Source organism: Candoia aspera, chromosome 3, assembly GCF_035149785.1.
Source record: "Candoia aspera isolate rCanAsp1 chromosome 3, rCanAsp1.hap2, whole genome shotgun sequence".
In the NCBI taxonomy this organism is placed as follows: domain Eukaryota; kingdom Metazoa; phylum Chordata; class Lepidosauria; order Squamata; family Boidae; genus Candoia; species Candoia aspera.
Window position 1 is genome coordinate 208346516 of NC_086155.1, and position 16310 is coordinate 208362825.

Consider the following 16310-nt stretch of genomic DNA (forward strand, 5'->3'; position numbering starts at 1 on the left):
CGTACCCCTGTAGTCACCGGGAGCTGCGCATGACCTCAGTTTTTATCTTTAAGCCTAGCAGTGGCATCTGGAGGTGGTGGTGGCATCTGACCGACCTTGGCAGATCTGAGAAATCTAAGCAGGGTCAGGCTGTGCTAGTCCTGGGATGGAAGTACCACCAGGAAATCACAGGTTTACAAGCTTAAGCATCTCAGAAGACCACAGTAGCAAGCCACGTTGATGTTCTTGCCAAAAAAAGCTACAGGGATGCATCCATGAAGTCACCTGGAGCCCAGGTCCATCCTTCTTTCCTTCTCAATAATTGGATATCAAATGACAACCCTCCTTGGACTTTTCCCGCCTGCAGGAGCAGGGACAGAGTTCCATCTTCTGCAAGTCAGCCCCCAGAACAAACGGGATTGGGTTGGGACATGGGGAGTGGCCAAAAGAGCAAAGACGCCAGCTGCAACCAGGCATTCGAAGCCCCATCCCCTTTTGTGTGGACCAGGCACACGTTTTGGCTACAGAGCAGTGCAGAAACAGGACAGAAAGGGCCTTGGCACGGGGTCTGCGCAGAGCTGCCTGGCTCTGGAACGAGCCCCATCCTCCCATCTTCCTCCACTTGCTCACCAGTTCACTCAGCCTCCTAGCAGGCAGAAGGCGTTGCTGCTGCTGCTGCTGCTGCTAGCATGTTGTCTTTGTTTTTCTTCCGGGTGGCCTGGACTTTATTTTTTTCAGGACCATTTTGTAATTGTTCCTTTTATTTAAATGCCCCTGAGGCGCTCAACAATTCAGCGGGGAGGAACCCAGGCTCTGAAGGTAAGGGTGTCTGCAGGGTATGGTCAAAAAAGTCAAGAGACGGGCCACAACGTGCAATCAAAATTCTGCATTTGCAATGCATGTTAAAAAAAACCAAACAGGCTGAGCTTCAATCGTACCGTCCTGACTGCCCATCAACCGTTTTTTTCACCCTGCTGCTGCAGACAAGAGCAGGACGTTTATTGTTCGTTGGTACAGCCTTAATCAAAGTGATCCACATTGCTTCTCTGTGCCTGGGTGCCCAGACCAGCCAGCCATGCTGGGGAATTCTGGGAGTCAAAATCCACACATCTTAAAGCGGTCAAGGTGAAGAAACACTGGTTTAGCTGAAGAAAGGCCTCAAGGCAGCCACTCTGGAGTAAATTACCTCTTTGCCATTCCAGCACCACTCTCCTAAGGATCCACAGGGCGAGGGTGCCAGTACAATCCCCACCACGCTCTGTTTTCACAAGGTGGGCCATCACATATGCCAGCCGCCTCCAATCTGGGCACTGCTCCAGATGTGTGAACCAATTCCCAGAATTCTTCTACCTGCATGGCCACAGCTGAGAATGCTGGGAGTTGAACTCTGCACATCTGGAGCATGCCAGGGCTTGGGAAAACCAGAACCCAGGTAAGCAGCATGCTGCTGGATGCGGAGGAGGGAGAACAGGTAAGGGGAACAAGGGATTTATTACTCCCACGGTGAGAGGTCCCTCCCCAACAGTTTCCCATTGTATTTTTTTCTCTAGAATTGCCACGCAGGGGACAAGAATTCCCCTTCCCCCAAGCGTGCCTGCCTCTCGGTCTCTTTCATCCCCACGTCCGGGGGCCAGCGCTGCGCTCTTTCTGCTTCCCTCTCCCGAGATTCCAGCAAGGTTGATTTACAGTCAGCAAACCTTAACGAAGGAAAGGATGTTCCTGGTATTGCCAAACTGCAAAATAAGCAAAAACTTAAAACCTGTTTCTTTTTTCCTTCTCCTTAAAACTTTTTTATCTGCTTGATGGTATGTAGACACCCAGCGTTCATAAAAATGAGCCAGTAAAAGTGTTTTGCCCCACTTAAAAGACTGCAGACAACACACAACCCAGAAAGAATTCCTAGAGACGTTTTGAAATACTTCAAACAGATCGTTTTCTTTAGAGCTCAGCGCTGACTCCAGGTGCAACTCAAAATGCTGACGAGATGCTGCAGTCGTACTTTGTGCAAAGAGAAGACAGGAAGAATTCTAGAGTTGTCTTACAGGTGTTGCTCTTTTGAACAAAAAAACAACAACCCAGTTGTTTAATTCACACACACACATACACACCCTTCCAAAAGAATCACCTTTGACCCGGTTAACTCTCTTCTAATATTCTAGAGCAGTGTTTCCCAACCTCAGCAACTTTCAGATGTGTGGACTTCAGCTCCCAGAATTCCCCAGCCCGCTCGGCAACTTGCAGACGGGTGGGCTTCAACTCCCAGAATTCCCCAGCCAGCTGGCTGGGGAATTCTGGGAGTTGGAGTCCACCCGTCTGAAAGTTGCCAGGTTGAGAAGCACTGCTCTAGACATCTGCCCTAAATCTGATATGCAACCCTTCCAAAAACAGGCAGAGAACTGTGACACCTTCACCCGAACAGCCTGTTGTGACTTTCCTGAATGTGACACTTTAAAAAGAGAGGTAGAAGCAAACCCTCCAACCCAGAAAATTTACAAATTAACCCCCAAAACAAGATCTCTCAGCACCTCATCACCTAAGCAGGTTATGTCTCCAAAGGAGCCCAAATCTCGCACTGTAAGTTCATCCGATTCAGCCACAGAGAAGGCAGAAGTACAAAAATAAACCAGCAACATAAAACAGGATTTGTGCACCAGAGGAGGACAAAGGGTTTGAGGACAGAGGCTGCGCCCAGACCTGCCGTGCTGCCTTGGCATCCCTTCCATTTCACCAGGAAAAAGGCATTTTGTGAACCCCGCAATAGCCCCTGAAGGAGGAAGAAAACCGGATTGAGACATTCCTCTGGCGCACACCCTCTCGGCCGGCATTAACCGCAGGCTGACCGCACCAAAGCCTGCCACTCTCGGCTTCCTTGGGCTCAAGTCAAGAAAGACTTTCAGGGTGAACCTCGTCCTTTTCACCTCCTGGGCGGGAAAACGTCCCGGCGTGCCAAGACACGAGTCCAGGCCAAAGCGAGGGCAGCCGTTTTGCCAGCCGAGGCGGCCAAGAGCCCAGGCGGGGCCGCTGCGCCTCAGCTGCCTCCTCCGTTGCTCCGCCTGGGCAGATCTGGGCAGCTGGGGGAAGAGCAGCCCTCGATCATCTTCTGCTTCTTCCGCTGGATGAGTTTTCCACCCGTGAAGCCCAGCACACCGCCTCCCAGAGCGGCCGCCAGCCCAGCCACCTTGAAGCCAGCCAGGAGCCCGATGGGCCCGCCCACGATTCCCCCGAGGAGGGCGCCAGCAACCGGAAGGGCTGCCAGTTTGTAGGTCGCAGCCTAGAAAGAGAGCGGCATGGGGAGGGTCATTTTAAGAGCAGGGTCCCTCCCAGCATCGTCAGACATGCAACCCTTCCGCCAGCCAGCGATTCTGCGTGAGCAGGTAGCAGGAGATCAGCGGCTGATCCCTTCCAAAAACGGTAATCAAATGGACAAAGAAAAACCAGGTCTCTGGTGGTTCATCGGTTCCAGCCAGGCCCAGCCACACGATGGATTCGGAACAGCCCTGGGCAATTAAAATGGCCACCGCCGTAGAGAGGCAAGAAAGCCGGGGACCTCCTCGCCACCACAAAGGTGCTCCTCTGAAACCGCGGAACAAAAGCATCACTGCAAGGCTGTTCGCTGGGGAAAGCTCCCCACAAGCCAGAATCCCAGGTGAAAAGAGGGCCGGCTAGTTTGAACATCCTGCACAGGAGTCTCTCTCTTGCGGGTCCCTCCTGGGTGGCAGGAGGGGAGTAACGGTATGTTGGCTTGCCAAGGGATCTCACAAAGGGTTCATGGTATGAATCCATGAGCAGGCGTGGGGTGAACGGGGGCTTGGGCTGCTCTTGGGACACCCTGGCCAAACGGTGCCAAGGCTGACTGGTCCCGCATGTCCTGTTAGCAGGGAAAGCGGAACGTGGCATGGGGGTGATTCAGTCCTCCTGACTCGAAAGCAGAGAGCAGCTGATTCAGCTGCAGGAGAAAAGACCTACCTTGGATAAGTGTTTGGTCCCCTCTTCCACATTTGCCACCGCAGTGCAGACATGATCTTCGATCCGGTCCACCTTCTCCTGCTGACTCTAGAAGCAAAGCAATCCCACGTGAGGTTTCCACAGGGGAACAGCCTGATGCCAATAGGGCCCCTCTTGTGCTCTGGAGTGGCCCTTCCAACTCGGAACATGACCGCAAGCAGCCCCTAGCCCCCTCACCCAGGGTGGGGCACGTGGTGCCTCAGCATAGCTGGGGAGGACGGAAGCCAAAGTCCTCCACATCTGGAAAGCCCTGGGTTGCAGCAGGGGGATCCAAAGCCACATCTGCAGAGCTACTCCTCTCTAAGAGATGTATTTATTTTTATTTATTTATTTAATTTGTCCCCACCCATCTCCTCCCAGTGAGGGACTCTGGGCGGTTGCACTATTTATGCAAAAATGTCTATTCTGCCCTTCTGGTGCTCCTGCAAACATTGGTATTTGGAGAAAAAAACATTCTGCAAGAAAATGAATTTAAACCTTTAGATTTAAAAAAGGGGATGTTCTTGGTGAAACTAAGTAATAGCTAGATATTGTCATTATTATGAGGTGAAGGAGAAAGGTCCCCTGTGCCAGCACTGAGTCACATCTGACCCTTTGGGGCGGGCACCGCTTTCGCGACGTTTTCTTGACCGACTGGAGTGGGGTGGTTGGCCGCTGCCTTCCCCAGCAAGCCGGGTGCTCCTTTTACTGACCTCGGAAGGACGGGAGGCTGAGTCGACCTGAGCCGGCTACCCGAGAGAGAATCCGGCTTCCGCTGGGATTGAACTCGGGTCGTGGGGAGAGTTTCAGTTGCAATACTGCCACCTACCACTCTGCGCCACACAAGGCTCTTGTCATTATTACTCAACTTATTTTTGTTTGCCTAGGAAGGGGGATCAGAATGAGATTTTCATTACGTACAGGAATAGCCTCATTAAAATGGCTAGAACTTCTCAGTGGGTTTTATCTGAGTTCGTAAAACTGCACCAGCACCAGCAGATAGGGCGATTTTATACTTTGGATCTGTGTTGTATCTTCAAAAGTATTTCCAAAGTTCATTTCCACAGCTGCACATTCATTCTGAGCTACAGATAAAGGGGGCCTGCTAATTTTAAGAGCCGATCGATTTGGAAACTGAGGCTCAAGGATGCTTGCTGTACCCAAAGTCAGTTTCCTCTTTTTCAGTCCAGAGTCATTTTCGGTCAGAAATGGAAGCATTAAAATATACATGAGGGAGTAAAAAATGCTACCAAATGACTGTATACAAACTGCGAATATTACTCAGATGTCTACATTTTTCCCCTGAATTATCATTTCACCTGGCAGAGAATACAAACGCTCTTTTTGGGGATCCTGGTAGAAAACCAGTTAGATCCTGGTTCTCTTTCTTTAGAATCCAAAGGAAATGGAGACAGACATTGCTCTACTTACATTAACCAGCAGGGAGAACTCCGTCACGAGATTGCCAAGTTCAATCAAATCCTAAACAAAACACCAAAACATGACTTGCTCTAATAGACATTTTTACCTTATCATCGTAATAAAAATTCTATAAGCCACCCAGAGTCACTGTGTGCGAGTTGGGCAGCTGTATAAATTTGTTTAATAAAATAAATAAATGACATAATAAGGAGCAGTGCAAAATACCTCTTCTAGTGTTTCCCACGATTCAGCAGCATTTTGATCCTGGGGGATTTCAGGCAACGGAGAAAAAACCTGGCCAGGAGAGTTTCCTCCATCTTCAGCATTACAAAATGTTTCTGAAGGAAAACAAGGCATAGTCACTGGGTGCCATACCAACACTGCAAAACAGAAAATAAACTTATACACAGGCACCTCTACATCCAGGACCATGACACAGTCACAGCCATGACAAAACCTTTGCAAAGAATATAAACATTAAAACAGCAGATAGAAGCACTTAAACAATTGGGTCAGACAGAGCAGCTATTCCTTAGACCAGTGTTGCTCAACCCTGGCCACTTTAAGATGTGTGGACTTCAACTCCCAGAATTCCCCAGCCAGCAACACTGGCTAGGGAGTTCTGGGAGTTGAAGTCCACACATCTTAAAGTGGCCAGGGTTGAGAAACACTGCCTTAGACTTAGTTACAGTGAGGTTGTCCCAACCAGCAGTAGCATGGAAGCTTAGAAGGGTCAGGCTTGGTTGATATTTGGATGGGAGAACACCAGGAAATCCTACCTCTAAAGCTAGATTGGGAAATTGAAAAAAAAAACCATCCTCAAAGGTGGCAGTGGCAAACCACCTCTATATATTTGCAAGAAAACCGTACAGAGGTCTCTATGAAGTCACCAGGAATGAAGCCTCATTATTGGGGATTGATCATCTTTGTATTTTCTGAGTTCTGTATTTCTGACTTGCACAGAAAAACAGCAAGGAGACTGAGCTTGGCTGTTCCTCCCTCCCCCAAAAGCCCTCACTCTGGACTAGAAAGCATTGCCCGTGATGCGACCCTAACCCTCCAGCTCAGAAAGGTCAAAGGGCATCGATCCCCAATAGCTTACTATGTACTGATTTGCCCCTTGTCTTTTGAACTGCAAACCCTTCGGTTGAAAGGGGCAGACTACTGCTTAGGCTTTCTGCTTCTCGTCCAACTCTTGCTGTGCAGTTACAGGTAGCCCTTGCTTGACAACCATTTGTTTAGTGATGGTTCAGACTTATGATGGCGCTGGAAAAACCGACTTATGACCGGTCCTCACACTTACAACCGTCACAGCATCCCCACGGTCACACGATCACGATTTGGGCACTTGGCAACCAGTTCACATTTATGATCGTCGCAGCGTCCTGTGGTCATGTGATCACCATTTTCGACCTTCCCAGCTGGCTTCCGGCAATCAAAATCAATGGGGAACCGCCTGATTCACTTAACAACCACGTGGTTTGCTTAACGCCCACAGTGATTTGCTTAATGACCACTGCAAAAAAGGTCATAAAATTGGGTTGGATTTGTTTAATGGCCGCTTCATTTAGCAACCAAAATTCCAGTCCCAATTGTGGTCATTAAGCGAGAACTACCTGTATATTTTTACTGAGCATTTCGAGAAAAATAAAAGATAAAAGGCACACCAAAAAGAAAAGTAAAACAGGAAAAACAAAGCACCAAGTGGATAAATAAGGAATGTCATTTTCAAATTTCCTAGCTGTGAAAACCAGGCGGGATATATGGACCACCTTATGGGAGAAGGAACCCTCCATGCCATGCTTCAGTTCACACCCAGTGTCGAAATGCCAACAGAATTCTTCCATCAACCTCCTACATCTGGCCATCTCCAGAGATACCGGGGCCGTCACGACCGGGAGGTCCAAAGCTGGGCACGCTGCCAGTTTGGAAGTGTTCAGACCCAGCGGATGGGATGGCACCAAGTGGGTGCCTTCTTTATTGTGCTAAAAATTCGCTTCGTGAAGCGACACCTATGAACAAGAAGCTACGGTACCTGCCCCTGCAGTGGCAGAACGGGTTACAGGAGCCTGCGGTGATGCCTCCCGCTCCCCAAACTGCCCTTTCAGCACTTCGGCAGACTCCGAATGCAGCTGTAAAAATTCTTTTATGGCCAACGAAGCCTCATCTTTCACAGGATCAATCATTCTCTGCAAAGTCAGAATGTCTTCCTTTCGGACGCGGGCACAAAGGTTCTCCATCTCACGGATATTTGCTCGCAGCTGCTGTAATGTTTCAACAAGACCCATCTGTGTTACCTCTGTTACGCACAAATTGCAAACCATACTAGACGCCAAAGAAACAGAGTCTGTTCATTATATCTATGTCTGGGGGGGGGTCATATACAGGTAGTCCTCGACTCATGATCCCAGCTGGGACCGGAATTTCCATCGTAAGTCATTGCAGTTGTAAGTCAAGTCACCACATGACTGGACCCGATTTTACAACCATTTTTTAAGGCAGTCATTAAGCAAATCACTGTGGTCAAGTGAATCACGGGTCGTTAAGCAAATCCAGCTTCCCCAATGGGTGTTTTTTTGCCAGAAAATGGCAAAAAAGTCACAAAATGTGATCACGTGACTGCAGGACACTGCAACCAGTGGTAAATGTGAGGTGGTTGCCAAGAGCCCAAAATGCGATTGCATGGCTGTGGGGGAGTGGTGCGACACTTTGAGATGCTCAGAAGTGCTTTATAGGCCATAAAGCACCCATTTTGAGGCCGTTGTAACTTCAGACCATCATTAAATGGTCATAAGTTGAGGACTACTTGTACTGATTTGAACACTTTTCCTATCCAAGTCAAAATGGTGCTAGCTTCCTATGGGTCAGCCACCCAGCTTATTCTGGATTCCAAAAATCAGTCCAGATTGTGATTGTGAGCCGCTCTGCAAAGTGTGTGTCAAAATCAATCTTGATCCGTCATCTAACTGGGAAGGCAAACTGACAGAGGAAGACCCTCAGGGACCATAAAGAGTGTCTACATACACTGCACTTCCTAAGACACCCACATCACCTTACCCATGTCCACACAGGTAGACTTCACCTCCCAGAATTCCACAGGCAACCCGGCTATCGCTTGAGAATTCTGGGAGTTTGCCCACACAAATGACAGTTGCCCCAACTGGAAAACCTCAGTCTAAAGAGAAAAAAACCTGCACTCTCCTGATTTACTCAGGTTAAAATGTTATTTCTCATATATATCATGGTGAAAGAACTCAAGGTGGAAAACAGACCCAAATCAACATGACTCTTTCAAAACACAAATCAATAAGTGACATCGTTGCATTAACGGCAGGTAACTTTAAGAGCACAAGAGCAACCAGAGCCCTTCAGGTTTCTGCCATCTGGGCAACCACAGCATCAAAACAGCATCTAGATTCAGAAGCATCTTGGCTGGCAGGGAGTTTCACCAGGCACGGCCCACAGAACAGCTCTAGAGCCACAGTTCCTGGCCCACCATGACCCTGAAAATAGTCCAGGCACTAAGCACAGCAAGAATAAACTTGCTATTACTGAGTGAACCGGTGTTTTTCGACCTTGGCAACTTTGCTGGCTGGGGAATTCTGGGAGTTGAAGTCCACACATCTTAAAGTTGCCGAGGTTGAGAAACACGGGACTAAACTCCTGGTTGCGCACCGTGTCTCCTCTAACGCTGGCAATCTCAAATGAATCCGTTCTTCTTTCAGCCCTCTGGATGCCACCTCAGGGAGGCACAGCCGCAGGCCACACAGGCAGCGTGTTGCTGACCCCGAGCTCCCTCCTGCAAGGTCTGGATCGAGATGAAGTAGGGGAAAGGCTCAGGAGCACCCTTCCGTGCCCAGGTGGAGGGAGCACAAGCTAGAGCAGCATTTCCCAACCGCAGCACTTTAAGATGTGTGGACTTCAACTCCCAGAATCCCCCAGCCAGTCCACACATCTTAAAGTTGCCGTGGTGGGAAATGCTGTGCCTAGAGACTCAGGAACGAGGCGTCAAGTCTTACAAATAAATCCAGATAAAAAATAAAACGGGGCAACTTCCACCACAGCTCAGCTCTCCCCAGAAACGTTCCGTCAAGGGCTCGTTTTCCAAGCAGACACTACTCTCTCTTCTCCAGCAGATGCCTACGGCTGCCACTTCCTTACCTGAACGGTTCGGCCTGCGTTGATGTGTTCTTCGTGCAGTTTGTCCCACAGCCTGCACCTCTGGTACTAGAAGCAACAGGGAGAGGAAAGAACATCAGGCATAAAAAACACTGCATCTGGCAACAGGCAGAAGGACCCCTCCCCACCTTTTTTTTCTTTCATTTCTGACCCTTCCCATGCAAGGTTTAATTTAATTCAATTCCAGAATGACTTGGGGCAGTTTACACTAACCAATAGTAAACAATAAAAAGAAAATTCCGACAAGGATGGGAGTGTAAGCCACATCGCAGCCACATTTGTGAGGCTGTAGTTCTACACAGCTGTAGAAAGGCCAGCGTGGGGAAGCCTTTTCCATGGTCCTCCGGGCAGCACCGAGTGGAAATCTTCAGTGATAAGCTGCTGTGGCTTATCTTTCTCCTCTCTGAAGAGCGACCTTTCTTTTGTCCAGCACTGGCATTCCCCTGAAGGCCAACATGTGCAGCAAGGACGCTGAATGAATGAGAAAGCCGTTGTCTCCTTTGGAAATTCAAGGGAATTCTGAAAAGACTTTTCCACGTAGCAGCCTAGCATCGCCGGACAGAAGCAGTTAACCAGTGAAATAAAGGTAAAATAGAAAGTAAAATAGAAATAAAATAGATGGCTGTAATCACAAGAAAGCGTCACCACCTCAGCAAAGTGGCTCCCTGCCTTCCAGAAAAAGCCCATTGACTGCTTGAGCCAGGGATGCTGGCAGGAGCCTGCTGAATCTAGCGAAGAGGGGTCAGCCCAGGCTGGGAGTGATGGGAGAGAGAGCCAGGGCACAGGTCAGTGCCCACAGCCAAGCCCAACACCCCCTGGGCTGAGGAGAGCAACCCTGAAGAGATACAGAATGCAGAACCTACCGCCACTCCCGCAAGGGACCCATAACATCTTGGGGAAACTTCATTCCACTCCCACCTGGGCTCAGGCAGCCACAGAGGGCTATTTAGAACCCAAACTATCTTTTCAGGCCAGCCTGCCTGCTAGCACACATCTAAAAACCATCAGAAATCAAATATCTAGTCCACTAAGTCCAGCTCTGGATCCCTTAAATTCTAGGAGAAAAGTCAGTTGCTTGCCTTAGGCCAGGGGTTCTCAACCTCGACATCTTGAAGATGTGTGGACTTCAACTCCCAGAATTCCCCAGCCAGCCGTGATTTGCCTGTTTTTGGCTTATCAAGAGGAGAGATCTCACCCACCTAAGCTTGTTTAACAGTCTATGGCTTAACCCATTAGGGCTTGTTTAACAGTCTATGGTTTGAAAAGTCCTCCATGTGAAAGCAGGAAATCAAAGGCAGTAATTTGGAGGGCCTTTTTGCTTAGATCAGGCTGATGTCAACAGGGCATTTTTCAGCACAGGCATACAATTACTTATTTAATCACATCTGTATTGTCGCCCGTCCCACATAGGGATCTGGGCAGCGTACACAGTAATAATCAAGAATATATAAAAACCATTAAAACAACCAATTCAAATTAAGATAAAAACAAGATAAAAGGAAATAAAAAAGAAAATGGCAGGAAAACAGAGAGAGTGCACTCAGTCAACTGTCAAACAGCCACCCAGCGGGCTCCCTTCCATCATGAGGCCCCCAAGCCAACAGACAGCCATCTTTCAAGGGCCTTCTGGGAGGCCAACAGGGTCGGGGCCACTTTCACCTCAGGGGGGGTGATGTCCTGCAGGGAGGGCTGGGGCCATGGCAGAAAAGGCCTCCTTCCTAGGTCCCGCCCAACAACATCCCCCGGCTGACGGGACCCACAACATGCCTCTCCTGCTGGACCTTCTTAAGGTTATATTTAAAAAAAATAGAAGAGTTAACCTTCTCAATATTTATCTGATGTTTTCTTAACCGCTCCAGGTCTGTGGGAATGGCGACTTTGATGAACTTCTGGATCACAGGCTCAAGGCGACGCAAATTAACCTTTTCCTCATCTTTAGGCATCTTTGTTTAATCCAGTACAGAGTAGCTCTTTGGTTACCTAAAGACAATTTGAAAGATTATTTAAACGTTAATACAGTAGGAAATCATAGGATCACAGAACTGGAAGGTAGCTCAGAGACCATCTAGTCCAACCCCTGTTTGGTGCAGGACCTGCTAAAGCATTTTAGACAGACCGCTATCCAGCTTCAGCTGCAGCCCTCCAGTGAAGGGAAACACGCAGCTTTATGAGGGATCTATTCCCCTGGTTCTTACCTTCAGGAAGTCCCTCCTAACACCTAGCCTGAATCTGCTGCCCCATAATTTCTGCCCCTTCTTTCTGGTCTTGCCCTCCCAGATGAGCACAGAACAAGCCCGCTCTCTCCTCTCTATGGCAACCCTTTAGATACCTGAAGACTGCCACCTCTCTCTCCCCAGCCTTCTCTTCTGCTGCCCAACATGCCCAGGTCCCTTCACCATTCCTCACAGGGCCTGGTTTCCAGGCCGTGTTCTTGGTGGCCTCCTCTCAACTCACCCCAGAACTGGACACAGTTTTCCAGGTGGGACCTGGCCAAGACAGAGTGGGATGGGACAATTATTCCCACGCCCTGGGCTCTACATTCCTGCTAACACCTCCCTAAATAGTCTCTGTCCTTTTAGCAGCTCCATCGCATTGTTGGCTCACCAGGGCTCGCTCAAACCCATTGCCAGATTTCATGGATGCGTCCTTTCCTTGACCACAAGAAGCAGCTTGCCTTGGCCTTCCCCTGGGATATTTCTACCATTCCCAGGCTCGCCTCCAACTCTGGGATCTTCCCTCTCAGCCCTGCTCCAGTTTCAGTTGCAAAAAGGCTCAAGTCTGGGCACAAAGGACCCGTTTGCAACTCCTTTCTCCTTTCTCACCTGTTTGGGATCAAATTCAAAGCACCGCACAGCCAGAAGGAAAGGCAGCACCTCCCTTGTACTCCCCGCTGTGACATTCTGGTGCGGTGTTTCTCAGCTTGGCAACTTGAAGACGTGTGGACTTCAACTCACAGAATTCCATAGCTGGCTGGGGCATGTTGGGAATTGAAGTCCACACGTCTTCAAGTTGCCAAGCTGAGAAACACTGTCCTGGTGTGTTGATTTTACAAGCTCCTCTGATCATTCTCCCTCTAACTTTTAAAGCTTTTAAATTTTTGTCAGGTTTTTTGTCCCATCTTCACCTTGCTTGTTATTCTTTTTTATTTTACGGTTTTCACTTTAGCCCCTCTGGGACTTTCAAAACAAAAGGTGGCATATAAATACTTTAAATAAAGAGAACAGATGAAAAGCAGATTACTGACCATTTTTTCCAGTATGAGAGATATAGCCAAGCCTATAAGATTTACACAACAGAAAACAGCAGGTGGCTTGAAGCAGCATCCGCTCGCAACAGAGAAGCGGTAAAGGACTAACGGGGTCCTCTGCTTCTCTTGAAACATGTCCAACATGTCCCAACAACAGCTGACAGCGACTTCCACAGTTTAACTACATGCTGGGTTTAAAAAAATATCTTCTTTCAGTCCTAAACTTCCCTGCATTTTGTTTCATGGACGTCGTCACAACTAACATCCTGAGCAAGGGAGGAAAAACATCTCCCTCCCTGTTATCTGCGGCTGGTGGAATTTATGCTGACTCCCACCTGGCAGAATGAACAGATGGCAGCCATATGTTGCCCTGCCAAGGAAAGTTACCAACCCTAACACCCCGTAATGCAGAATAACTCCAGGATTGCAATTCTTGAGTAATAAACTAACATATATAAATCGCTATGTAAGCACAGATGTGGTTTAAGGTATGCAGAGATATACACCCTGAAGAAAGAGGAGGGTTTTGATGATCTCCATTGCAGCCTGCAGGAGAAGGTGGGATGATTGTACCCAAAGGCTGTTAGAAGTCCAACAGCATGCAGCCAGAAGAGCCTCCCAGGACAGAAGCAGTATACCTTTCAGACAGGAGACAAACAACCCGGCGGCGGCTTTCACAAGATTTCTCTGATGAGCCACTGCTTGAGAGCAGACCCTGAGCAAGTCATTCCCCATGTTTCAGCTTCTTTTTGTAGACCACCCTGGAAGGCCATCTCCTGATTTCAGAACCAGCTCATTTTCTTATTTTCTTATTAAATTCGTACACTGCCTGACTCCCAGTGACTCTGGGTGGTTCACAAGTAAAAACACAGGGGTGGGGAGGAACTGTAACAATAATGGCATGGAGCCGGGTTATTTGAGGGACTGTCTCTCCCCAATCACATCTACCCGTCCCATCAGAACAGGCAGGAGGGGATGTTATGGGTCCCATCTACAAAGACTCAGGAGGAAAGCCTGTTCTGCAGTGGCACCCACCCGGCAGAGCATCATCCCCCCCACAAACCTCAGACTGGCCCCAACCTGAAGACATAGGCCTGAAGCAGGGTTCTCAACCAGGGTTCCATGGCACCCTCAGGTTCCGTGAGAGGTCACTAGGGGTTCCCTGGGAGATCACAATTTATTTTAAAAACTATTTCAAATTCAGGCAACTTCACTTTAAAGAGGTAAGTTTCATTCTTTAAGAACAGTGTTAATGCATATATACAGGCGTACCCATGAAACAAATGTAATAATTTTGTAACTTCCAGCCTCAAATATGAGCCTGAATGTGCAGGGGTTCCCCAACACCTGAAAAATATTCCAAGGGTTCCTCCAGGGTCAAAGGTTGAAAAAGGCTGGCCTGAAGACATGGCTGTGCCACCAGGCTTGGGGGTCCAGCGGTGGTGGTGACCTTGGCAAGGCTACAGCATATTGTGTGTGGGGAGATGGGCAGTGATAAAAATTTAATTAATTAATTAAATGGATGTATGGTTTACATTCACCAGCTGACTGGGATTATGTTTTATGTCTTATTCAATTTTTAATTGTGGTTTTAGGGCAGTTGCATGCTGTTGTGTTGATTTATTTTTTACAGTTTCTGTTGTTGTTTTAATGGTTGTGATTGGCCAGAGTCACCCTTGTGAGATGGGCGTATACACAAATTTAATAAATAAATAAAATAAGAACCACAAAGCAAAAAATAGCACAAACCAGACAACAAAAACATATACTGAGAGAGGGCTGCAATGCCCCTTGCCAAGTGCCTGGCATAAGACAGAAGTGACTCACCTTCGCCTGGGGTAATTCGGTCTTCCAGGCTCCAACCTGGGATCTCCTGGTGGTCTCCCCTCCCAACCCTGTTTGACTTCCAGCCCAGACAAGATCAGGCAGGTGGCTCTCTATTCCGCAGCACACCTGCTGCCTTCGCGTATGATGGACTACAAATCCTCCCCATCCCTCTCCCTGGCTGGGGGTGATGGGAGTTGTAGTCCCACACCTCGGGAGGCCAAATCTTCCCTTCCTTCAGACTCACCTCTCCTCCTCGTCCTCCTCTCGCACGTCGTTTCCCCCGGCGGACCCACCGCCTGAAGCCCCTCTTCGCCCCCCAGTTCCCTCGAACCCGGAAGAAAGAGGCAAAGAAAACAGGAAGAGGCGACGCTCCTGACCATAGACGTCTCAAGAGCGTCGCTTCCACGAGCCGGAGGCGGAATTTCCGGTGCTCGTGACTGCCCCGCCCCCTCGCCTGGGCAGCTGCTTGTTGTTTATTCGTTTAGTCGCTTCCGACTCTTCGTGACTTCATGGACCAGCCCACGCCAGAGCTTCCTGTCGGCCGTCAACACCCCCAGCTCCCCCAGGGACGAGTCCGTCACCTCTAGAATATCATCCATCCATCTTGCCTTTGGTCGGCCCCTCTTCCTTTTGCCCTCCACTCTCCCTAGCATCAGCATCTTCTCCAGGGTGTCCTGTCTTCTCATTATGTGGCCAAAGTATTTCAGTTTTGCCTTTAATATCAGTCCCTCAAGTGAGCAGTCTGGCTTTATTTCTTGGAGGATGGACTGGTTTGATCTCCTTGCAGTCCAAGGCACTCTCAGAATTCTCCAACACCACAGTTCCAAAGCATCCATCTTCCTTCTCTCAGCCTTCCTTATGGTCCAGCTCTCGCAGCCATATGTTACTATGGGGAACACCATTGCTTTGACTATGCGGACCTTTGTGGTCAGTGTGATGTCTCTGCCCTTAACTATTTTATCGAGATTGGTCATTGCTCTTCTCCCAAGGATTAAGCGTCTTCTGATTTCCTGACTGCAGTCAGCATCCGCAGTAATCTTCGCACCTAGAAATACAAAGTCTTTCACTGCTTCTACATTTTCTCCCTCTATTTGCCAGTTATCGATCATGCTGGTTGCCATAATCTTGGTTTTTTTGAAGTTTAGCTGCAAGCCAGCTTTCGCACTTTCTTCTTTCACCTTCATCATAAGGCTCCTCAGTTCCTCTTCACTTTCAGCCATCAAAGTGGTATCATCTGCATATCTGAGATTGTTAATGTTTCCTCCAGCGATTTTAACTCCAGCCTTGGATTCCTCAAGCCCAGCATGTCGCCTGGGCAGCTGCTGCTTCGCTGAAATTGGTGGAAGTTCCCCGCTGTCTCGCAGAGTCACATGCTTTGCTTTTAATAGGTATAGGTATAGATATATAAACATTCTATACTAATTGATAATAATTTATATATATGTAAATAATGTGTGTGTGTGTGTATAACTAATGTGTTTGTGTGTGTGTGTGTGTTTTATATTTATTATATAAAAAAGCAAAATGCATCACTATATACAGAGAGTCATTCACTTTGCTTTTCTCTATCTCACTAGAGGTTTTTAGTCCTAATATGTAAAGCTGTAGTTATTTACTAACTAAACTAGAGTTCGTTATTTATTCCAGCTATATGCCCCAGTGACTCTGGGTG

At 48.4% G+C, this 16310-nt stretch overlaps 1 protein-coding gene across 1 annotated transcript; it reads right to left on the reverse strand.

Annotated features, from left to right (window-relative positions):
- Window positions 1-1974: 1974 nt before the first annotated feature.
- On the reverse strand, window positions 1975-14903 carry STX17 (syntaxin 17). The gene is made up of 8 exons (XM_063299744.1): window positions 14883-14903; window positions 11385-11544; window positions 9547-9612; window positions 7421-7649; window positions 5611-5723; window positions 5395-5445; window positions 3946-4032; window positions 1975-3250 (listed from the first exon to the last, which is right to left on the reverse strand). The coding sequence occupies exons 2-8, from the start codon at window positions 11505-11507 to the stop codon at window positions 3008-3010; spliced, it is 912 nt and encodes a 303-aa protein (XP_063155814.1). The 5' UTR covers window positions 11508-11544; window positions 14883-14903; the 3' UTR covers window positions 1975-3007.
- Window positions 14904-16310: the final 1407 nt, after the last annotated feature.

Coding starts and splice junctions, on each gene's coding strand:
- STX17 (XM_063299744.1), bottom strand. CDS start 11,507: ATGCCTAAAGATGAGGAAAAGGTTAATTTGCGTCGCCTTGAGCCTGTG. Junction 7,650..9,546: donor ACGCAGGCCGAACCGTTCAG/GTAAGGAAGTGG, acceptor GAAACATTACAG/CAGCTGCGAGCAAATATCCG. Junction 4,033..5,394: donor AGTTCTCCCTGCTGGTTAAT/GTAAGTAGAGCA, acceptor CTTTGCTTCTAG/AGTCAGCAGGAGAAGGTGGA.